Below are 26,014 nucleotides of genomic sequence, written 5' to 3'. Positions count from 1 at the left end.
TTCCATAAATCCATCATCCATCAGTACGGTTTGGGTGAAGCCATTAATTGATGTTATATGGAGATCAATGGTCAATCCCTTGGTCTTCATATGAATTAAATAGTACATAGAATATAACCATCCATTGTTACATTCTATTACTCAATGATACTTGCAGACTATCTGCTAGTCTTATTTAACACAGCTCCAGCTGCACTTTGATGATGCCGCCTATCCCTGCATAACGCCTGCTTGTCGGAAATATAAAGGAGTTACAAATTTCTGGCCTGGCCAATCAAAATGGCCAAAGATTCAGAACCTGGTAAATGTCTGGGTCAGGATGATGTTACCTGTAATAGAGCAAGAATAGGTGAGTTTAAATTAAAAATTGTGATTGGCAAGTAAATTTATTTTAAAGCTAAAGGGACAGGTGATGTTCTATCTACAATGTCCCTTCCGCCCTCAATGGGAACTGAACTCGTTAGTGGGTGATGAGCCTCTGCCATAGTCAGCAAGTATGCATAGCATTATGGCACGTATTGGTGTGCAGCTGCCATGCAGCAAGGACAGTTCCAAGACTGCAATTCTGCATCCTCAGAAGAAGCCATCTTCGTCCTTGGCTCGGCGGTGGTGAAGATGGCGATTCACTTTGGCCATTGGATGGCCACTGATGAGGCAACTGCTTGGCGTGTGCAGGAGTTACATTGTCTTTAGGCACCACATTGGCATTGGCACCACCGCACACCAAGCTTCACTCCACATGGCACATGCATGGCGTAGTGTAGAGCTAAAACAAAAAGCCACCAGCAAAGATTTATTTTTTTGGATGTCTCTTTTGTCAAGTAGTACTACCTCCTGGGGACTTTTATTATTTGAGTTGAGGACTGCTTTAATAAGGGTACTAGCGTTGGAAAGACAGAATGTAGAAAATAACCGGCAACAGCATTCTGTTTGGTAGTATCTCCTTCCTATCACCCTCAGAAGGCATTTTGTATGTAAGACAACAAGGAGACTGCAGTGGCTCTGGGAGTTCCTCTCCTGCATCACAAGTAGGGATTCCCAGATTACAGATGAAATGGAATGCTATGTACTAATACACTGGATGGAAATCCAAAACACCTAGCACGTCTCCTGTGCTCCCGGAACACATCGGATGACTTTAGTTTCCATTTTTGACTGACATGGAACTTTAAATAAGGCCGTGTACATTTATCTGTGTCTAGCTATTCATTACGGAGGCTGGCAAGGGGCCGCCAGTGCTGTCAGAGCAGGTCAATATGCAGTTATTGGAATTTCTTCCTACTCTACAGAATGTTGTCATTGGGGAGATCTCACTTTTCATGCTGTGTTTGCTTCACAAGTCGATGATTGCGCCTGTAAGCACATAAATCAGCCGGGGCGTTTGACTGTAAATACCTTTCCAGAGGCTTGAGGAAACCGCAAGACATCTCCTAAAGTGTTTTCAGCACAATTACCCGTTCTGTTGGGACCCAACAAACATAAAGTGTCTTCTAATCCTTTCCCCAGGCGGCTCATAAAATTTGCAGGGTTTTTTTTGCTTTGTGGCCTGGTTTGTGGCTGGGGAAGCGATCAGGACACATGATATTTCCGTGGCTTTAGAACATCATATAATCTGCTATCTGTGGACTTGTGTTCCTGCGTATGGTACAGCGTGCTATCATCACAGGGGCAATACCACCACCTAGATTGTAAGCTCTTCAGGGCAGGGTCCTCTCCCCCTCCTGTGTATCTGTATGTAATTTGGAACCCCTATTTAATGTACGGCGCTGCGTAATATGTTGACCATATATAAATCCTGTTATTAATATTAATATTAATAATAATAATAATGTCAAAATTTAGGATATACCAGGAAAGTGCTTGTTTATGGCCCTGCTGTTGTCACCTATGCAATATTGCTCTTGGATTTAGGCTACCTTTAGACATTGGATATCTATGATATATATATATCAGATGCTATACTTTAATGTCCTTGTTCAGGACATTATCTGCATGGAGTTTGCAGGTTCTCCCCATGTCTGTGTGGGTTTCCTCTGAGTACTCCGGTTTCCTCCCACATTCCAAAAACATGCAGTTAGGTTAATTGGCTTCCCACCCAAAATTGACCTTAGACTGTAATAATGATATATGACTATGGTAGGGACATTAGAATGTGAGCTCCTTTGAGGAGTTAGTGACTTTACTATGGACTTTGTACAGCGCTGTGTGATATGTTGGTGCTATATAAATACTGGATAATAAAGTTTCAGAAGGCTAAGTGTTCATGTGTAAGTATAATGCTTTCAAGCTACAAAAGTTACAATGTTGCAGCCAGATCACTGGATAGAGATAACAGGAAATGTGTTCTTGGAGTACTGGTAAGAAACCCATAGAAAACATGGGGAGAACCTGCAAACTCCATGCAGATAGTGTCCTGGACAAGATTCAAACCTGGGAGCTGCAAAGGCTACCCACTGTGCAACCAATGAATCTTTTGTAGATGCCATTTGCTAGTCTTAAAAGCAAAGTTACTAAGAGTGAGGCAATAGTAACCAGACTTGGATGTTCAGCCGCCTACCATGAGTTGTCTCTATCAGGTCTAAGTAGTGTTTAGCTTCATTTGATAACATGATTGGATTCTGTGTCTGTAACCTTCCACCTTCCTTCTCCTGGGAAGGATAAACATAATGATGAACTCCCCGACCTTCAACTCTGTTGGAGAACCCCTGAGAACATTGATCTCAATCTCAGTTGGAGAGCCATTGGGTACAAGCATTGCATCTTAGGCTCTGTTGGAGGAGCACACACAATGCAATAGGAGAAGTGACAAACAACTAATTGCTGTGCGTTTAATAAATTCAGAAATGTAATGGCAGCTTTGAATACCAAAAGGAAATGCCAACATTTCTGGCAATAATATTTAACATAGCTTTGCTTACCATTGAATCACTTTCTATGTATCCATTATACAACCAGCTATTCAGTAATAAAGCCACGATACCTTTTATATAACTTTCAATTTTTATATAAAATAAATGTTCAGTGGTTGATAGAGAATCCAAAATTTTATTAAAGTGGTTGATGAGTTGCCTTAAATGCAAAGGAAATTTCATGTAAATCCACAATAAGATCTTTGCTGTTTTGGATAATTAGACTTTTCATATCTATGCATTTTTTAGAATCGTACAAGCAGAATGGTTTGTAAAAAAAAAAAATCATCTGCCATGGAGATTACTGGCACTGTGAGAAAATGCATTATTCATGTGTTTCAGCAAGGGACGTACCTTCTCTCCCAGAAAAAAGAAGCATACAAATGTAATATTATCAGTGAGTGACAATGCTGCTCCATCATAATGAGTATTGTCCCCCAGGACCCTACAGTCTCACCCCACAGCCACCTCATCCAAGAAATAGGAATCTGCAATATATAATATTGTTTGTTCTGGGATTCTTGAGTTCTGATGCATACTATACACGGGTATACACCCAGAACCATATCAAGCAAAATGATCCGAAGTCATTTTATGACTATCTGCATGTCAATCATTACAATGAACTATCTCACACACAATATTACTGTACCCGCAAACCTCCTGGAATTAGCCAAGACACACAAACCTGTAAGAATTGCTCATGTGTTGCCCATGTATAGCCACAATTGCCCATGTATAGCCACAATTGCCCATGTATAGCCACAATTGCTCATGTGTTGTCACAATTACTCATGTATTGTCAGAATTGCCCATGTTTTGCCACAACTACACCAATTTTACACATGTTTTGTCACAGTTAGCAGTAATTAGCAGACTAGTAAGGATTGCCTTTGCTTTGCCCATGTATAGCCACAATTACTCATGTATTGCCACAACCACCCCAATGTTACCCGTGTACTGTCACAGTTAGCAGGGATTAGCAGACTAGTAGGGATTGCCTATGTGTTGCCCATTTATAGCCACAATTGCCCATGTATAGTCACAATTGCTTATATATTGTCAGAATTACCCATGTTTTGCAACAACTACCCCAATGTTACCCATGTACTGTCACAGCAGGGATTAACAGACTAGTAGGGATTGCCTATATGTTGCCTATGTATAGCTATGTATTGTCATAATTGCCTATGGATAGTCACAGTTGCCCATGTAGAGCCACAATTGATTATGTATTGTCAGAATTGCCCATGTTTTGCCACAACTACCCCAATTTTACTCATGTATTGTCCCAGTTAGCAGTAATTAGCAGACTAGTAGAGATTGCCTTTGCTTTGCCTATGTATAGCCACAGTTACCTATGTATTGTCACAATTACCCGTGTATTGCCACAACTACCCCATTGTTACCCAAGTACTGTCACAGTTAGCAGGGATTAGCAGACTAGTAGGGATTGCCTATGTGTTGCCCATGTAAAGCCACATTTGCTCATGTAGTGTCAAAATTGCCCATGTATAGCCACAATTGCTCATGTATTGTCACAATTACCGGTGTATTGCCACAACTACCCCAATGTTACCCATGTACTGTCACAGTTAGCAGGGATTAACAGACTAGTAGGGATTACCTATGTGTTGCCCATGTATAGCCACAGTTGCTCATGTATTGGCAGAATTGCTCATGTGTTGTCACAAGTACCTGTGTATTGCCACAACTACCCCAACGTTACCTATATTGTCCCCCAGGACCCTACAGTCTCACCCCACAGCCACCTCATCCAAGAAATAGGAATCTGCAATATATAATATTGTTTGTTCTGGGATTCTTGAGTTCTGATGCATACTATACACGGGTATACACCCAGAACCATATCAAGCAAAATGATCCGAAGTCATTTTATGACTATCTGCATGTCAATCATTACAATGAACTATCTCACACACAATATTACTGTACCCGCAAACCTCCTGGAATTAGCCAAGACACACAAACCTGTAAGAATTGCTCATGTGTTGCCCATGTATAGCCACAATTGCCCATGTATAGCCACAATTGCCCATGTATAGCCACAATTGCTCATGTGTTGTCACAATTACTCATGTATTGTCAGAATTGCCCATGTTTTGCCACAACTACCCCAATTTTACACATGTTTTGTCACAGTTAGCAGTAATTAGCAGACTAGTAAGGATTGCCTTTGCTTTGCCCATGTATAGCCACAATTACTCATGTATTGCCACAACCACCCCAATGTTACCCGTGTACTGTCACAGTTAGCAGGGATTAGCAGACTAGTAGGGATTGCCTATGTGTTGCCCATTTATAGCCACAATTGCCCATGTATAGTCACAATTGCTTATATATTGTCAGAATTACCCATGTTTTGCAACAACTACCCCAATGTTACCCATGTACTGTCACAGCAGGGATTAACAGACTAGTAGGGATTGCCTATATGTTGCCTATGTATAGCTATGTATTGTCATAATTGCCTATGGATAGTCACAGTTGCCCATGTAGAGCCACAATTGATTATGTATTGTCAGAATTGCCCATGTTTTGCCACAACTACCCCAATTTTACTCATGTATTGTCCCAGTTAGCAGTAATTAGCAGACTAGTAGAGATTGCCTTTGCTTTGCCTATGTATAGCCACAGTTACCTATGTATTGTCACAATTACCCGTGTATTGCCACAACTACCCCATTGTTACCCAAGTACTGTCACAGTTAGCAGGGATTAGCAGACTAGTAGGGATTGCCTATGTGTTGCCCATGTAAAGCCACATTTGCTCATGTAGTGTCAAAATTGCCCATGTATAGCCACAATTGCTCATGTATTGTCACAATTACCGGTGTATTGCCACAACTACCCCAATGTTACCCATGTACTGTCACAGTTAGCAGGGATTAACAGACTAGTAGGGATTACCTATGTGTTGCCCATGTATAGCCACAGTTGCTCATGTATTGGCAGAATTGCTCATGTGTTGTCACAAGTACCTGTGTATTGCCACAACTACCCCAACGTTACCTATATACTGTCACATTTTCCCATATGCTGTTCACGTATTCTAACAAGCAACATTAAAAGACAGATTCACTTTAATATAACAGTTGTAATTCTCTTAGAATTTGCATGGGAATTCATCTTTCTCCCTGATTTGCCATTTTTTTTTAAGAATCTGATTATCCTTCAAATTGTTTACACATCCATGAAGGTCTTTGACATAAATACCGTATTCCAGAGTATTGTCTCTTATCCTTTCTTGGTTTTGGGGATTTCTTGCTGACCGCCGTACACCGAGGAGCAGAGAAAGAAAAACACATCTTGTAGACAGAGGAAGATGTTAAATGAACTTTATTGATTGCATGAAGTCAGTTCGCAGCTTGATGATCAAATATGAACAAGAAATTATTGATTGGGCTTTGCGGGTCATCACTTTGTTTTTGGTTTTGGGTATTATGGATAGAACGGAGCTCATGGATTAACCGTCAATGATCGTCTGGGCCAAGCAATTCCTTATTAATGCTTTCTATGGTCAGGGGACTCTTTTTTTTATTTTCAGTTTTTGCGAGATTACTTGAGTATTTTTAAAAGTTTAACCTTTGCCCAGAAAAATGTGCTTAATGTAGATTCCACCTTTCCCCAAACTTTTTGCTTTTCTTCTTCAATGTATCCATGCACTGACACTTAGATGATGTTCAAAAAATAGTGCACGAGCTTCCCCTCGTGGGTGCAACCAGAGGAGAACAATGGAGCATATATGGTGGTCTTGTCTTAAAGTGAACCAATTCAGGGAGTCTATTATTTTACGTTCATATTTACCCAAATTGGCTTGCCCAAATCTCCTTTAAGTTCAGGAGCAAAATAGATTTCTTTACCTTAAATCTGTCTTAAACATTGCATTACAATCTTCTCATTGCTAAATCTTGAAGATCCCCCATCCGAGATTTGGACTCGATGGCTTGATTTATTAAAGCTCTTCAAGACTGAAGGAGACTATCATAGGTGAACCTGGGTGATCCAGCAAACCTATAATGGATCTTGTCTAGGATTGGAAATGTTTGCCAACTAATAGCAAATGATGTTTAAAAAATCAATTTTAGACTTGTTGGATCACTCAGGTTCTTCCATGATAATCTATTTTATCCAATCTTGGAGAGCTTTAATAAATCAGCCCCAGCAGTCTACCTAAACATAGTTACATAGTCGGGTTGAAAAAATACATCAAGTCCATCAAGTTCAACCTCTAGGGAAATAAACATATCCTAGATATAAAACCCTATAGACATAGTTGATCCAGAGGACGGCAAGAAAACCCCTGGTACAATTTGCTCCAACAGGGAAAAAAATTCCTGTTTATAGCTGCCCACTATTGCATCTGTTTTTCCTTTTCTAATGAATACAATGAACTACAAAAGATTGTACAAAGTGATGCGATGCTCCGCAAATAAACAAATAATGCAGAACCCTGTACCGGCCTCCCACTTCTTTTTTAATTCACCCTATACATGCAAATATGTGGAAATATACACCCTATACACACAAACATTCACCCTATTCATGCAAACATACACTCTATCAATGCAAACATACACCCTATACATGCAAACATACACCTTATACACACACAATCATTCACAGTATACATGCAAATTTACACCCTATACATGCATACCTTCACCACATACTTGCAAACATACACCCTATACATACATACATTCACTCTATACATGCAAACATACACCCTATACACACGTACGTACGTACGTACGTACATACATACATACTTACATACACCCTATACATACACACATACATACACCCTATGCATACATACGTACATACACGCTATACATGCATACATACATACATACATACACCCTATACATACATACAAACATACTTACATACACCCTATACATGCATACATACATACATACTTACATACACCCTATACATACACACATACATACACCCTATGCATACATACGTACATACACCCTATACATACACACATACATACAACCTATGCATACATACATACATACATAAACCCTATACATGCATACATACATACACACATACATACACCCTATGCATACATACATACATACACCCTATGCATACACACATACATACACCCTATACATACACACATACATACACCCTATACATACATACATACATATACACATACATATACACATACATACACCCTATGCATACCATAGAATTGTTTCCCAGAGTTTTCTGGCCATGGTCCCTTTTCCTCTGGCATTAGTAGCCACCAGCTCTGTGCTTTGTAGAATATTTAAAACCCGAGTCAATATAACAATGCACCCCAGGGAATATATTCCCAATGGCAATGTGGTCTGGGTGATATGAGGCTTACATATTGAATTCAACCCAAAAGATGGCCTGTTGCACATGGGTAAAAGATGAAGAACAGCGCTGGAGACAAAGTGAGTATTGCAGCCAAAAGTATTTTTTACTATAGTCAAGGAAAACAATTTTCCAGAAAAGAAAATTAAAATAACTGAAGTTCTGCTTTAGTAAAGGGCGCAATCACAACACAAAGAATTTCCAGAGCACTAGGGGTGTGCTAAAGAGAATGCAGCAGAAACTGTTCCTTGTCAGGCAATGATTAAAACTTCCAATAGAGTCTTACAGAGGGAGATGGAAGAAGAAGAAGTCATTGCTCCAACTCATTTACTTGTGTTTTTTCACAAGCTACTGAGCTCTGTAAACAACATGCTGTTTTCAGCAACAAAATGAAGTTTGGCAGGCTAAAATTCCAAAAAAAATTCCAAATTGCAAAAAAAAAAATTTTTTACATTTTGGCTTGGCTCTCTCTATAACTGGATCTGAACTCATTGGCACTAACCCCTTCCTCCATAGGGCTCTGTCGGAGGTTTCAATTAGAGACAGAACAGCTTAATAGAAACAGCTTCTGCTGGGGATTCTGCAGGACGCCATAGCACTGCAAGAACTCTCTGAGTTTTATTTTTTTTTTTTGCACAGGGCAGTTTTGTTTTTATGGTTTTGCAGTGTTGAGGAATGTTGGCTGATTCAGTACCTGGTGGTTTCCTGGACACGAGTGGCACTTTTGTTCCCTAGTGGGTCTTCCACTCCAGTTTTGTTTATCTCTGCTTCATTGCATTTGAGCCAGCGCTGTTTAGTTCTCCATTATAGCATATTCAATCTGCAAGCCTAAACTAAACTACATATGAGTTTTGTTGGTGAATTTCACCTTGAAGAAATAATAAAATCCCCAACTCTAAAGAAGAAGCAAAAGTCTCTAGAAAATCTATATGATATTTCTTCATCCACTGAAGAAGCGGGTTTTATCCTGCGAAACACGTTGGGTTAACGTAACTATCAGGTTTGAAATTGTGACCTTTCTGCCTTTGTTCATTTATGTTTTATTAAGCTTTGTACCATGGAAACTCCTTGCCTTTTTAGATTGCTTCATTTTATGAGCAATCATTAGCCCACTATTTGGGTGGTGTTACAAAGTGTGTCTGTTATTTAGGAGGTGGCAGACCTTACTTAAGTACTCACAACATTTTTTTGCTTTTAAATCTTTGATCCGGTACCTGACCATTGCAGTCTGCTTCTTTTCTTCAGGGTTTGAAGACCTGCCCACCTGTCCTATCCCAGAAGTCCCTGAAAATGGATACAGAACACAAAGCATTAGTGTCTTCTTTGAAAACGCTGTGGTCCGGTTCCACTGCCAGGCCGGTTACAAACTCAAGGGCCCGACAAAGAAGATGTGCGTTCTGCATAACAACGGATCTTTGGCATGGAGGCCAAGGGACGCTCCGGTGTGCCTAGTAGAAGGTAGGACATTGTCTATTACAATACCTAGAGTCCTTCTCGACTTTTTAAACATGGGGAACCCTTGAAAAAAAATTAAGGTGTAATCAAGCAGGGGTCCCCAATCCCTGGTCTGCAGCCCACTAATGGGCCGCGGCTCTGGCCGGTGCACCCACAGGCGGGGTCAGGAGAAGGACCCTACTTGGGGGGGGGTGCATCGACCGCGGACCACGTCTTCCAGAGACATCATAGGCTCAGAACTGCGATGGGAGAGTGGGCAGGTTCTGGCATCATGACATCACTCTGGGGGGAAGTTTCTTTCCACACACGGCTCCCTGGGCATGCGCGGTGCGGAGTCTGTAAATTTATTGGTCCGCAATATGCAAAAGGTTGGGGACCACTGTAATAAAGGACTCATTTGATATGGTGTAGTTCTGCATAACCTCCTGCAAATAAGGGGTGGCGAGGTGTTAAGGTGAAGTTGGACTTTAAAGCTGACCTGTCATAAGCATCAAAAACAAAGCTAACTTGGCCAGCTAATACTAGCCTGCAGCCCATCTTTTTTTTTCTAAAATGTCACAGCGGGCCCCTAATAGCAGCGTCTGGAAAAGCAAATTTTTTTTATATCTCAGCATGACAGGTTAACGCTAGGACGCCTGCAGAGCCACAGGTCCCTATAATGATGTTCCTGCAGTACCCATGAATTTTAGTTACTTAAAAGCTTCTTAGTGCGTGAACCCTGCAAACAGCAGATGTGGTGTGACATGCTGGAAAACGTTGGAAATGGAATGAAAATGTTATTCTCAGCCTACTGTATTATTATAGCTGGGAGTCTCTAGGCAGATGGCAGCGATCCGATTGGCTGGAGGGCTCAGCGAAAGCCCGTTAGTGATGGAGTGAATTATATGGTGAGAGGATAAGTTGTTCTGACCTTGCTGACACACGATGACGGGCTGAATAGATGAAGACCTGAGTTCCCTCTGTATACAGCGATCACATATACAGCCGTTCTTTTGATAATGTCTAAAAGAAAATGAATATCTAAAGGCCAAACATTTCTAGTTCAATGAATTTACAGAGGCCTCCAGATATACAGCCATTGTGCTCTGCATTTCATAGAATGTTCCAATGAAGAATAGGTTTGTAACAAACAAATTGCTTATATAAGACCTACAAACATTTAAAGCTAAATTCCAGCCATGCAGTCAGTATTGCTCCTGAAATAGCTTGCTTTGAAATCACTGCACACTTTGAGCTCCTTACAGTGTGCATTAGAAGCCGCAGCAAATCAGATGGAGCTCAATGTCAGGTGGGCGTTACCTGGAACAGTTTGCATGTAAGTTCAGCCTGCTAGGAAGCACCCACCCCTGAGGACCGACATCCACCCATCAAGGCATTCTGATATTTTCATACCTCCTCCAATAGCTAATCATCACCCAGGAGCTGCAATAGGCTGAGCATGTGCACCCCAGTGTACATTACAAATTACAAAGGTCCCAAAGCCTGAGGGGCAGTGTTATGATCCGGGGTGTCAGTAGGAGAGGTGGTGTTATGATCTGGGGCACCCATGAAAGCAGTGTTAAGATCTGGGGTGCCTGTCGGGGCAATGTTATGATCTGGGGTGTCTATGGGGAAGGTGGTGTTATGCTCTAGGGCACCTGTGGGGGCAGTGTTATGATCTGGAGTGTACATGGGGAAGGTGGTGTTATGCTCTAGGGCACCTGTGGGGGCAGTGTTATGATCTGGAGTGTACATGGGGAAGGTGGTGTTATGCTCTAGGGCACATGTGGGGGTAGTGTTATGATCTAGGGGTGCCTTTGGAGGCAATGTTATGATCTGGGGTGTCTATATGGCCAGTGTTATAATGTGGGATGCTTATGGAGCCAACGTGGCGATCTGGGGTGCCTGTTGGGGCAGTGCTTCAATCTGGGGTGCCTGTGGGGGCTGGAGTAGGATTTGGGGGTTCCAGTGGGGGTAGTAATATTATCTGGGGTACCCGTCGTTCAGTGTTTTGATCTGGAGTGTCTGTATGGGCAGTGTTATAATGTGGGGTGCTTATGGAGCCAGTGTGGCAATCAGGGGTGCCTGTGGGGGCAGTGTTACAATCTGGGGTGCCTGTGGGGGCTGATGTATGATTTGGGGTACCCATGGGGCAGTGTTTTGATCTTGGTTACCCGTGGGGCAGTGGTATGATCTACAGTTGCTTCACAAGGCCAGTTCTAGGTTCAGCAACATTATGTGCTTAAAAAATGAGGTCAGCGGTCTCCCTGAATATATGGAATGACCAGGTTTTTCCATCAATTGATTCTTTCTTCCCCGATGGCAAGGACTTATTCCAAGATGACAATGACACAATTCATGGGGCCTAAACAGTGAAAGAATGGACCTGGGAGCATGAGACCTCATTGTCACACATGGATTGGCCACCAAACCTGAACCCCACTGAGAATCTACGGGTTATCCTGGAGAAGATTTTACACAGCGACCCCCCCATCATCAACATGAGATCTGGGGGTAAAAATGAATGCAATGCTGGATGGAAATAAATATTGTGCATGGAGAATGGATTCCGTAATCAAAAGCTAAAAAGACAAAAATCCATCGAAATCTCAGAGTGTGATTTTATTTTGGGCCAGGCATTGTATTTCATTTTTTATTTTTATTTAGATATTTATTTTTGGGTTTTCATATACTTTATATATATATAAAGTTATAGGATATAAATTTTCACAGAGGTCATTTTAGAAGAACATATTATAACATATAAGCAGCCTGGAATCCCATTGTAAGGTATACGTCCCGTGGTCACAGCACCAGGCCACAGCGGGTGATATAATATCCTTGTCTGGGCAGATAATTATGTAAAGCTAGGATTGTAGTAGAGGTATAATAAATCATATTTCACAAAGGGGATCCAATCCAATTACATTGTGGTAGGGAACATTATCTGCGTGACTTATCCGAGAATCACATCTGCGGACGGAGAGAACTTTCTGCACATCGTATTATCGTGTTATCCACGCAAGCTGCTATCAAAGGACACTTCACAAACTAAATAGGATGCATGCTATAAATGGTTTAAAGCCAAGTCAGGCAACTGCTAAATGCATGGTGGGAATAGCAACTAAGGCTGTTTTATCTGGAGAAATATTTGTCACATATCCTGTAATCTACACAATCTAACTAGTTTAGGAAGAACAGTGACCTTGCTTTTCTCCACTGCAGTGAAGTGATACAGCTTGGTCGCTAGACCTCCCCAGCCACCTGATTGGACAATGAGGAGCATTAGTAAACTAAAGAGGTCATCCCTGTTTAGGATGGTAGGGTGGCAGCATGGTGTAATGCAGAAAATCAACCAGGTAGGTCATTTAATGGAGAAGGGACTGACAATGTCCCATCTGCAAGAACATATTACCTGCCTGATCACAATTTTTTAATTGCTCTGACTTGTCTTCGCTTCAGCCTTGGTGCCGCCATCGTCACCCAATATTCTTCCTGGGTCTTTAGCCATCTTGATTGGCTGGGGCAGGAGTTGATTTATTCTCAACAGCCCCAGAGGAGGCCTGTAACATCCCATCATCCCACACTGTATCCCAGCAAGTGCCTTCTGCAAGAAAAATCCTGCCTTTAATTTCAAATTAAATTAGGCCTGTAAACTACAGGCAGTCCCTGGGTTAAGGATATCCGACATACAGACGACTCCTAGGTATGAACAGGGCTTCCCTGCTTGCTGTGTGCAGGACGGAGGCTTGAAGGAGGGAAGGGGTTTGAAGGAGGGAAGGGGCGGTTTACATAACTTGCAGAAGAAATCTTTTGCTAAACACAGCTGAGGTTGTGGGTGATAATAAGGAATGAGCTCTTCTGTAACATCTTGTAACTCTTTAATGACCAAGACAAACTGTTTGTGCAGTTGTTTCTTTTTGCATATCAAAGCACAGCTTGCTCCAGAAGTTATTGAATATCTAGGCTCCATAAAGTTTTTTTTTGTGATTAACTGACAGTGAGAATTTTATACAGTAACTGACACCATGCTGCCTAATATTATGTTAAGACAAAAATCTGTCCTAATTGCATTTCTTAAAATAATGTACCTGTTCTGACTTACATACAAATTCAACTTAAGAACAAACCTACAGTCCCTATCTCGTATGTAACCCAGAGACTACCTGTATGTCAACCAAATAAATAAATTACTGAAATGACAATATACAGAAATAGTAAAATTTCTAAAAAAAATTATCTTTTAATCTCCAAAATTACATTTTAAACCCTAGTGCAGTGACTTTGCCTGGGCAGAGAGGTCAGCAGTCTGCTGCAGGCAGGAGGAAGCATTTACACGATGAGAGGCTAATGCACTGGGGTAATCTGTGTCAGATGATTGTGAACACAGCCATGAACGATATCACGATTAGATGATTGTGTCACCTTCAAGCTGACATCTCAGTCCAGAAAGCAGATTGTGACCCTGGATGATGCCTAAATGATCCTAAATATACACTGCATGGCCAACAAATAGTCATTCTGTACTGTACTATTTTGTTGGACCCACATTCCCCGGGGTATCATTTCTAGAAGTATATGCAATAGCACAACTTGTATTTCTATCCAGAATTGCATTTTATGTTCACCTGGTATTGATGATGGGAGAGTCGGAGTGATGTGTAAGCTTCTCCAGCACATCTCAAAGATCCTCAATAAGGTTCAAGCCTGGACCATGGGTGGCCAATCATGTGTAAATACGATGTGTCATGTTCCCTGGTCCACTCCTTCACAATTTGAGCCCAAGGAATCCTGGCATTGCCATCTTGGAATACACCCATGTAATTGGGGAAGAAAGAGATGGATTGGTGAAAACACCTGGTCATACTGCATATTCAGGCTGACCTCAAAACTTTGACCTTTTTAAACTATTGACTATTTGAAGCAACCCCAGATCATAACACTGCCTCTATAGGTACCCCCAGAACAAAGCGCTGACCCCACAGGCACCTCAGATCATACCACTGCCCCCATAGGTATCCCCAGAACATAGCACTGACCCCACAGGCACCCCACATCATAACACTGCCCCCACAGGCACCCCCAGATATAACACTGCGCCCACAGGCATCCCAGATCAAGACACTGCCCCCACAGACACCCCCAGATTATAACACTGCCCCCACAGGCTTTACAGATCATAAAGTTACTTCCATAGGCACCCCAGATCATAACACTGCCTCCACAGGCACCCCACATCATAACACTGACCCTACAGGTACCCCAGATCATAACACTGCCCCCATAGGCACCCTACATTATAACACTGCCCCAACAGGCATTACAGATCATAGCACTGCCTACCATAGGCACCCCAGATCATAACACTGCCCCCACAGGCACCCTAGATCAAAACACTCCCCACAGGTACCCCAGATCAGAACACTTCCACTACAGGCACCTCATGTCATAACACTGCCCCCACAGGCATTACAGATCATAACACTTCCTTCACAGACACCCCAGATCATAGCGCTGCCCCCACAGCCACCCTGGATCAAAACACTGCCCCCACAGGTACCCCAGATCATAACACTTCCACTACAGGCACCCCACGTCATAACACTGCCCCCACAGGCATTACAGATCATACCACTTCCTTCACAGGCACCCCAGATCATAACACTGCCCCCACAGGCACCCCATATCATAACACTGCCCCCACAGGCACCCCAGTTCATCATGTGTTGGCCAATCAATGTATGAAAATGATGTCTCAAGCTTCCTGAAGCTCTGTAAAGTAGCATAATAAAGTTCTGCATATTATGTGGGCAATAAGTAAGTACCTAATAATATTATTTTGGAGAGGTTTCTTCTGCATTTAGAGCTTATTTCTCACTCTTTTACAGCAAAGCCTGACATCAGCCCGCAAAGTAGAGCAAATTCCACCACTGTGCTTTATTAATTATTTAGGTATCATGGTTCCTCTTTAAAGTGGCTTATCGGTGCCTACAATGCTGCTGCAAATTGTTCCATTGACTTTGTTCTTCTAAACTGTTACCGCAGAAGACAGATAATGACCCTTCTGGGAATATAGATATTTTCTGCAGCTATTGGCTAAGAAGAGCCCAGGCATTGTGTTCTGGAAGTGGGAGAAGCCTATAGTCATCTGATATGAGGATTAGTGTCCGATGAATTTTATTATTGCTCAGTAATTATTATGTGAGACGTTTTTTGAAGTCACCATTTTAATCTGTCCCTGTTAATCCTAGAATAAAATACTTTGCCTGTTCTTTACTATGACATCCGTGGAACAAACAATGTTCTTATTTTTTTCTCTAATGAGCCGTCTCTGGTGGGGTGAGGAGGCTTTATGTTCTTCGTGAAGTCTGCTGTTTATTAGCTGGCAAGGGGATTAACGAGAATTTAGAGGGGAATTTGTTGTTTTCAAAGAAAAGAAAATCTGCAGTGTCGTCATTACTGATGTATGGGCCTTTATGCAAATATACATTGCCTGCGTCATTGCGCCTGAATGGCCCATAATGGACTCATCGCAAAGCATGGGATGCCATGCATGGCAAGGAAGACACAACCAAATATGGATGCTTCTCAACAAATATACTGTACCCATGTCGTTGTGCCCAAATACTCCAATCATGAACTCATCATGAGCCATGGGATGCCAAGGATGGCAAGAAAAATACAGCTCAGGTAATGTGATGCATGTTGTTGTGCCCAAATTCTCCATCATGGATTCACTGTGAAACATGAAATGCCATGAATGGAAGGCACAGCCTTATTACATGGGTGGTTCCAAAAAATATCTATTACCATTGTCATCATGTCCAAATGCTCATGAATTATGAACTCACCACGAGACATGGGATGCCATAAATGAAAAGGAAGACACAGCTTAAGTATATGGCATCCATATGAGGCATGGGATGCCATGGCTGGCAAGGAAGACGCAACCCAATTATATGAGTGATTTTCAATAAATATATTCTAACCATGTTGTTGTGTCCAAATACTCCACCATAAACTCACCATGAGGCATGGGATGCCATGGGTGGCAATGAAGACACAACACTATTATATGAGTGCATGGATGGCAAGAAAGATACAGCTTAAGTATATGGATGCGTGTAGTTGTGCCCAAATGCTCCACCATGAACTTACTATGAGGCATGGTAAGTTCACACAGCTCAATTATATGGAATCAATATGAGGCATGGAATGCCATGGGTGGCAATGAAGAAACAACCCTATTATATAAGTGCATGGATGGCAAGGAGGATACAGCTCAAGTATATGGATGCATGTAGTTGTGCCCAAATGCTCCACCATGAACTTACTATGAACCATGAAATTCTATGGATGGCAAGGAAGCCTAATTACATTGGTGGTTCTCAACAAGTACATATTTTAATCATGGCTTTGTGTCCAAATACTCCACAATGAACTCACCGTGAGGTAGTGTAAGGCCATAGATGGAAAAGAAGACACAATTTAATTATATGCATGCTTCTCCAAAGTATACATTGCCCATGTAGTTGTGCCTAAATGCTTAATCATTTAGTAACCATGAAGCCATGGATGGCAAGAAAGACACAACTCAATTAGGTACATGCTTTTCAACAAAATATATGTTGCCACAATTTTACCAAAATGCTCAATCATGAGCTTATCATGAGGCATGGGATGCCAAGAATGGCAAGGAAGGTACAGCTCAATTACATAGATGCTTCTTGACAAATATACATTGTCCATGTCTTTGGATCTAAATGCTCCAACATGGTCTCACTGTGTAGCATGGGATTCCATGGATTGGAAGGAAGACACAGCTCGCCTTTATTGTCACTTCCCAACACTTCCCAATCTGCCATTTAACCAAGACCTAGATAAATATGAAGAAGCATGTGTGCCTGGTCTGTAGGCTTCTCACATTGGTTTAATCATGTGACACATGGCAGTTCAGCAAAGTACTACTATGAGCCCAGGGTTGTGTGATGTCATACACCCAGGGAACTACCCACAGGAAGTGAATTGATTGAAGCCCTAATTTTACCTAGAAAATCCATGGAAGCAGTAGAAGAAAGCTGTGAATCTTTGAAGCCTGAAGCCTTTTGTCTGAGAACAGGGTTAGTATAAAGCTGACCATATACCTTGCAAAGTGTAGTCTCTATTTAATCTTCTATAGATCTAACAAAACTATATAAAAGCTGTCCTAGATAAGCAATCTCCTTATCTAGGACAGTTTGTATCTAGTCTATTGGCAATTATCAGGGCCCTTTTTAGGCATAGGCATGAGCACTTAGGGTGCCACTATTGTGTGGGGCACCATTTTGGTCCCTGTATGCCCATCAGCCTGTGCTTATACAGGTAGTCCCCAGGTTACATACACGGTAGGGACTATAGGTTTGTTCTTAAGATGAATTTGTATGTAAGTCAGAACAGGTACTATATTTTAATGAATGCAATTAGGACAGGTGTTTTTCTCAACATAATATAAGGCAGTGAGGTGTCAGTTACTGTATAAAATCCACACGTCAGCTAATCACAAAGAAAGCAAATAAAAGCTTTATAGAATCTAGACATTCATTAACTTTCATATGCAAAAGGCAATAACTGCAGAGATTGTCTTGGTCATTAAAGTGTTACAAGAGGCTGCAGAAAGAGCTCAGTCCCCTAGGATCACCTACAACCTCAGCTGTGTTTAGCAAAAGATTTCTTCTGCAAGTCATGCAAACTGCCCCCCTCCCCCCTTCAAATCTCCATTCTGCACAGGAGCAAGCAGGGAAGCCCTGTTTGTATCTAGGAGGCGTCTTTATGTCGGATGTCCTTAACCCGGGGACTACCTGTATATAATAAGGCCACTGCTCCCCCTTCTTCCACCTAGGTTGCCACTATTGTGTGGGGTACCATTTTGGTCCCCGAAGGCCCTGAGCCTGCCTGTGCCCATTTATAATAAAACGACTGCTCCCCCTTCTTTCCCTTAGGGTACCACTAGTGTGTGGGCAACCATTGTGGTCCCTGCATGCCCCTCAGTCTTCCTTTGCTTATATATAATAAGGCCACTGCTCCCCCTTCTTCCCCTTAGGGTACCACTATTGTGTGGGGAACCATTTGGGTCCCCCAGCCTGCCTGTGTCCATTGATAATAGAGTCTCTGTTCCCCTTTCTTCCCCTTAGGGTGTCACTAGTGTGTAGACAACATTTGGGTCCCTGCATGCCAACCAGCTAATAAAGTTTTTCTCCCCCTTCCTCCCAAGGGTAGCCCTGGGAAACATGGTGTAATAAACCACAGCTTACCTGTTCATCTCCCTTAATCACTTCAAGATAATCTGTCATCAATTCTTAATGCAGTGCCCTGGGATCAGAGCAGGTGAGCTTTTCTGTGCCTAGGGGGGAAAAAAGTGGGATCATTAGCTTTATTATACGGGGGCACAAATGGGGTAGGGGTACACAGGAATGGTGTTGTGGCACCTAGTGCTAAAAAACAGCCCTGTCTGTCATACAACATAACTGCAGGTAAAACAAAAAAAAAGATTGCACCGGTTGCAAAGTAAGTGGCCAGCATGAGATCGGTTTCCCGTGATATTTTATATCTGAGCTGTGTTCCATCCTCGCCATGTATTCCATTGCTTGGAAAGGTTAGGATTGCGGTATACACAGTCACTGCGCTCATTATGAATCAGATATCATTTGGATTCTGCACACACCTCGGGCGGACACACAGGGGAACAGCACAGACTGCTCTGTGATTTCATACCGTTGAGATGATTTTGGAGAAATTTGTATTTTCAGTTCCCACCAACCCTAATAATGATAAGTGTGCATTTACCTGCAGCATGTGTATATACAGCTGTACAGAACTTCTCATTAAGATTGAGACATCAGGGGACTGTATTGCGGTTTTGCATTTATATTGATTGTTTATTATGGTCGGGGAAAAGTGCTGCACAGTGGTTGTGCTTTACTGCTCAGTAAAAGCCATGCACCCCCCATGTGACCGATATCTCATCACTTAGTAAATAGAATGCAAAGCTTGTTTTCTTTATACAGTCAGGAGTTAAAAAAGAACATGTTTTTAATATTAATGATTCATTTGGTAAATATGAAATATTAATATTTGTTTAGTTTGCTCATTCAGCTTTAGGTGCTTTTTTAATATTTTGCAGTCTGTTTATAGTGACTCCTCAGGGTGGTTCATTCCTCAATAAAGAGGTCAGTCTGATACTTCAATCACACAAAGCCAGCCTCAAAGCAAAAAAGGCCTGCTGTGTTGCCTTCTTAGCTAACCCATCATACTCTAGATATCCTTTATCTTGTATTAAACGTTTATTTGGTTTGTAAGTATAATCATTCACAAAACAGATATAAAACAGCAGTTTCAAAAATATAAGTAACTATAATGCAACAAATTCAGAAACATATGCTTTGCAGGTTTGTATAAAAAAATAACCATGCAGTGGGTTTCCCCCATATTGCAAAGGGTCAATGCTTGTTTAGTCTAGAGAGTTATGAATAAGGTAATATAAATATCTGAAAGAGCAAACATGCTACCCCAACTACATGTCTAGGCCAAGCCACATCCCAAAATATATAACAAACAATAAACAATAGCTAGTAGCGGCACTTTTAAGGCATTAGATGGTTGACTTAAGAAGTATATAAAAAAATGTATTTGTACAAAATGTATTAAAACACTCTTACTTATACAAAGCTAGTTAGTAAAGATAATTGTTTATATTGTTTTGGTCTCCATGATTTAATTTATTTAGATGTTTCGCAGGATTATGCACCACTTCATCAGGAACATAATTCATGAGGCCTATAGCATAACATAATACAATATCATGTAAAGTTATGCACTTGGGGGCTAACAACATGCATGCTTCATACTGTCTAGGGGGAATACATTTGGGGGAGTCAGAAAAGGATCTGGGGGTTCTGGTAGATCATAGACTTAATACCAGCATGCAATGCCAAGCTGCAATATCTAAAGCTAGCAAAGTACTTTCTTGTATTAAATAAGGAATAGACTGCAGAGATGGAGACATAATCCTGCCCCTGTACAAAGCATTGGTCAGACCACATCTGGAATATGCAGTCCAGTTTTGGGCACCAGTTCACAAAAAGGACATTGTGGAATTGGAGAGAGTGCAGAGAATGGGAACTAAACTAATAAAAGGTATGGAGGAGCTCAGCTATGAGGAGAGATTAGCTGAACTGAATCTATTCTGCCCTGAGAAGAGACGTAAAAGGGGGGATATGATCATCCTGTATAAATATATAAATGGTCCATATAGAGAACTCTCTTCCCATTCACTTTGAGATCATTACAAGGGGGCGCTCTCTGCGTCTGGAGGAAAAGAAGTTTAATCTCTGGATAAGGAAGGGATTCTTCACTGTAAGGTCTGTGAAAATGTGGAATCGGCTCCCTCAGGAAGACGTTTCAGCAAGTTCTATAGATTGCTTTAAGAAAAAGCTGGATGATTTCTAGAAGCACAGAAAATAACTGGGGATTAAGGATTTAAAATAAAGATAACAGAGACCGCTGATCCAGGGAACATCCGATTGCCTCATGGAATCAGGAAGGAATTTTTTCCCCCTGTTGAAGCAAATTGTACCAGGGTTTTTTTTATCTTCCTCTGGACCAACTATGTCTTATAGGGTTTTATATCTGGGATATGTTTATTTCTCTAGTGATTGAACTTGGTGGACTTATGTCTTTTTTCAACCTGACCTACTATGTAACTATGTAATTTCCACAATAGGTGACAATTCATATAACCAAACAACTCATATCATTAGATAACATCAATTAGGTTTACTTACTTGTCAATCACTAACGTTCATAATGGATAAACCGGTCAGGTTCTTTGAAAAAGGGAATGGTCTGGGGGCTCAGCAGATCAGTTGATGACAATAATCCCTTTTAAATTCAATAAAATAACCCTAAAATTTAAATAGCTGACCGTACAGGCGTCTATGCCTTGCTCCTCCAAGCCCATAATCTTCATTGCTCAACCTGTCGCAACTCTTAGACGCATTACTGAAAATAATGCATTTCATTTCATCCATTGATAGCCAATTTAAAAAATGGCATTAGAATTTATATATTATGGAGTGAAGGAACCCTAAATTTGACCCTGGATCAAGCTGTGTGATTTATCCCCCCCATATAGGTGAGAAAGTTGTCACTTCTTCCTTTATAGCAGCTCCAGGGTGACACACTGATTGATGTTTTATTAGAAAAAGCTGCATGAGAGAAGAGCTATTGGGAAGTTCCATTCTCTTTGGCAGCATGATTCCACGTGTTTCATTAGTACGGCATTGACTGGGTTCATTAGCGGACGGACCTACAGTCAATCATAGTGATTTATTACCAGGCCATGGTGCTGACGGACAGGTGATGGCTGCAGGATGCCGGGGAAGCCGAGCTGGCTATGGGGGATGTCAGGGAACCGAATTTTGCACAGCAGGTTTCTGCATTAAACACAGCTGGGTTTATTTAAAGCCGAAATCCAATCAATCCAAATATATTATAAATATATTTTCCAGCTTGGTTTTGTATAAAGTTTCTGATTTTATCTCTTTCAGGTTTCTGATTTTGGTCTGTGACCCCATTGGGAACCTTTTTCTTTACTGTCTGACACCCATAGAACTGAGCAGCGCAGAGTTGGTGTGGCCCTGTGTAGTAGCTGATGGTATCACAATGTATTTGGATTTGATAAATAAAAGACTTTGGGTCTGATTTGTTAAGGCTCTTCAAGACTGAAGAAAATAGACTATCATGGGAGAACCTGGGCAATCCACTACACTTGGAATGGACCTGGTCCAAGATTGAAAACATTTGTCAACTAATAGCAAATGATATTTTGTAAATCTATTCCAGGTTTGCTGGATCACACAGGTTCTCCCTTGATAGTCTAACTTCACTAGTCCTGGAAAGCTTTACCAAATCAGCTCCATTATGTTTCCATACATCTACATACTCATTAGTTCAGACTTCAGATTCCACTAAAGCCCACTGGGTCCAAGGTAACCCTATCATTTCCTTGCAAATGATTTAAATTGTGCATATGGGAGAAGTCACCCCCTTTTTCACAACAGAATACAACTAATTCTCTATAATGGTATCACCATCTGACCTATTAAAGTACCTCAATAAGGCATTAGGTTGTGATTGGGGGTGGAAATAGCCATTGGGCCCCTATGCAAAACTGACTTGCGGACCTCGTAGGGGCCACTGTTGGGTGAGGAGACACACTTCGCACCACCCTGATTGTGATACCATGACATGACCATTTACATAATAATGGCCAAAATAATGTAGACATTGCAGACACATAAATATATTCCCCTTCCACACCTCTCTTTTTGTAATGTTGTCACCTGGTGCAGGTCCAGTGTGGTCCCCCTATAAGACAACAAATATTCGATTTGGTAATTCAGGTTGTTTTTGTCTACCAAATTGAAAAAAAATTAATAGCACCTTTTTAAAGTGATCAAATTTTGTCATGTTCCAAAATTCAGCTTGAGCACCTACTGATAGTTCTTGAAATGGCCCATCCTTTCCTGGGAAAATTCATATTGGCCTGGTGGGCCGCCTATAATGGTGATGGGCCAGCGTATGGCTTGGCTGGATTTGGAGATTCCACCAGCATGCAAGTGATAAAGTGATCAGTTTTGAAGATGCCAACGGCATCAGTTTTGGATCAATTTTGGAGATGCCACCATCATCAGTTTTGGAGAAGCCACCATCATCAGTTTTGGATCAGTTTTGGAGATTCCATTAGCGTTAGTTTTGGAGATACCATAGCATACAGTAGACAAAGTGAACAGGCTGTTGGGGTTGTCTGCTTTGTGTCCTGGTTTAAATCTAACAGCTTAAGTGGCCCCAAAAGCCTTTTTTAAGGTTTATGTTTCCCCCAGGCTTCTTCTGGAAGCATTATTGCCAAACCCAAATTTCGGAAGTGTAATGAACGGTTATAATTAATTTTTTTCTAGAGACCACCCAGTTTATTCAAAACCGGCCCTGCTTTGTACCCGTCCCCACTTCCTTTTTTTTATGTATTTTTTATTTTAGTTCCACGGTCATCAGTAACTTTTTGTTCTTTCACCACTTCCCGTACGAATGACTGCTTCAGTTTGCATATAAATTCAGCAATTATAACCTTAGTATTGATCCCGTTTCCTTTGTTTGGCCATCCAGTGTCGGCTCTGTTCTGCTCTATTTCTGCAACAATCCATCTTCCATTCTTCTGGAACCCAGAGACACGAAGTTCCCGTCCTGTAATCTCACTTTCTTATTTACTTGGCTTAAATTGGTCCTTGCGGCAGGAAATTGTGCGAGCAAATAAAATAAAAGCAATAGCAAAATGGACTCCTGCGTGGGTGTGTGCTCAACATGTGGCTTATCCACGCTGCACAAAAGTCCGATGTTTGGAAAACACAAAATCCTGCTAAATGATCTGCAGCACAAAGATTTCTCACCTGATGGTTTCTTTATTTACAAAAAAATTCCCAAATGCTTCTTATCGCTGTGTGACAACATGGACCCCACTGGCTATACTTGTTCAAGAAACTGTTTGATTTTAGTTTACAAATAACTTCATCAGTAGCGGAGCAGTAGTGGTCAGCTCACTTAATATGGGAGCCTTTGATCTGAAAATGCTATTGGAAAAATAATTGATTAAAGTACTAGATGTCACTGGCCGTCTACTGATTATGAATAGGTAGTGGTAATATTACCAATTAGTTGGTCTGGGTTCCAAAGCCTTTCCTGGCCAAAGACTGGACTCGGTATCATAGAGAAAAAGAAGGAAAGCAATATACGCAAGTTTGTAGCTTTCCCTACTGAACAATATTAGTGTGGAAAGACAATAATTTAATTGTGTGTATATTGATTATCAATTTAATACGTTTTTAAAGGTTTTGTACTTAAACAATAAATTATAGTAATTTTTTACATATTAAGTCTCCTAATGCCTTGAAAAGCCTACTTTGCTTTTGTTCTTATTCCCCATTGGAAAAATAGTATCGGTTTATCCTTGGGTTTGCACCACTAGATGGCACTGTGCCCCCATATAATGTGTGTAATAAGCTCTTGCCATTACTAGATTGTGTTACACAATTTCCATGAATACACAGCGCCATCTACTGGCAGCCAATAATTATGCACAAAAAAGAATATAATATTTAATATTAATATATATTAATATTAATATATTAAAATTTAGTATTACCGGTAATAATATAATATAAAAAATAATATAGTAATAATATTGCACAAAAATATAATATTTTAAGAGGAAATGAACAAAATACTTTACCAGGTAAAACAAGGTAAAAATATATACTGACCGAGCCCATGTGATTTATTTTTTTCCTTTAAAATAAATGTTTTTTTAAAATGACACACCATGGATGTATGTATTCACATTTAACATTGCTGTTTTAATTGTTAGCACGGATGGACAAATTTTACACCCTAGGTTTATACTTGAGTCAATGTAGTTTTTTTCAGTTAAAAAGGTAGGTTTATATTTGGATATACATAGTATCTGTTTGATAAATAAAGTGTAATTATGACAATGTTGGCGCCATTCACTCATGGATTTCCTTTGGCTGGAACATAAACCTGGTTAAGATTTGTGAAGAAGTGAATCAGACATGGATCTTTTTAGCACCATCATAAAATACGAGTAAGTGTTGTCACCCCTGGACAGGAAGTTTGCTAGTGGCAAAATCACTCAAAAAGAGAAAACTAAAGCAGCCACCAGAATAAAGGAATAAAAATCTTCAATATAATACTTTTTATTCTTAAATTCAGGGACACTTTAACTGGTAGAGACAGTATATTGCCAGCTTCTTCAGACTGATGCATGTTCCCTGTGTTACTGCAGTGTAGATGCATGAAATTAACACGTGTTCGTGAATGCAGCTGTCTGATATCTATTAATTAAATCTGCATGTCCTCTCTCCCCAGTCACAGATTGCCTTGCCCCATACATTGAAGATGCCGATGTCTTGAACAAGACGTACCGGGCGGGAGACAAGCTTATAATGAGCTGTCGCGATGGCTTCCAGACTCGGTATCCTGATTTGGACAACATGGCTTCTGTATGTCAAGATGACGGGAGCTGGGAGAACCTGCCGCTGTGTCAAGGTTCTGTACAATGTGTCATGGTGTCAATGTCTGATCTTATTAATGGCGGTGCCATGTCTTTGTGCTGCTGCCATTATTTCTTTAATATCATTAACACAGAACACGCCTGAGGGCTTCACACCACAGCA

The 26,014-nt window shown here is 41.0% G+C and overlaps 1 protein-coding gene across 5 annotated transcripts in view; it reads left to right on the top strand.

Annotated features, from left to right (window-relative positions):
- The window catches only part of SUSD4 (sushi domain containing 4), a 104,700-nt gene that overhangs the window by 38,224 nt on the left and 40,462 nt on the right, over positions 1 to 26,014 (top strand). For all 5 annotated transcript variants that reach the window (XM_072409902.1, XM_072409896.1, XM_072409901.1 and 2 more), the window contains exons 3-4: positions 9,543 to 9,755; positions 25,707 to 25,886. In XM_072409902.1, the coding sequence (XP_072266003.1) occupies positions 9,543 to 9,755; positions 25,707 to 25,886 (393 nt within the window). The remainder of the gene's footprint in view (positions 1 to 9,542; positions 9,756 to 25,706; positions 25,887 to 26,014) is intronic.

The sequence above is a fragment of the Pyxicephalus adspersus genome, chromosome 4 (assembly GCF_032062135.1).
Source record: "Pyxicephalus adspersus chromosome 4, UCB_Pads_2.0, whole genome shotgun sequence".
In the NCBI taxonomy this organism is placed as follows: Eukaryota; Metazoa; Chordata; class Amphibia; order Anura; family Pyxicephalidae; genus Pyxicephalus; species Pyxicephalus adspersus.
This window is presented reverse-complemented; position numbering and strand designations above follow the sequence as displayed.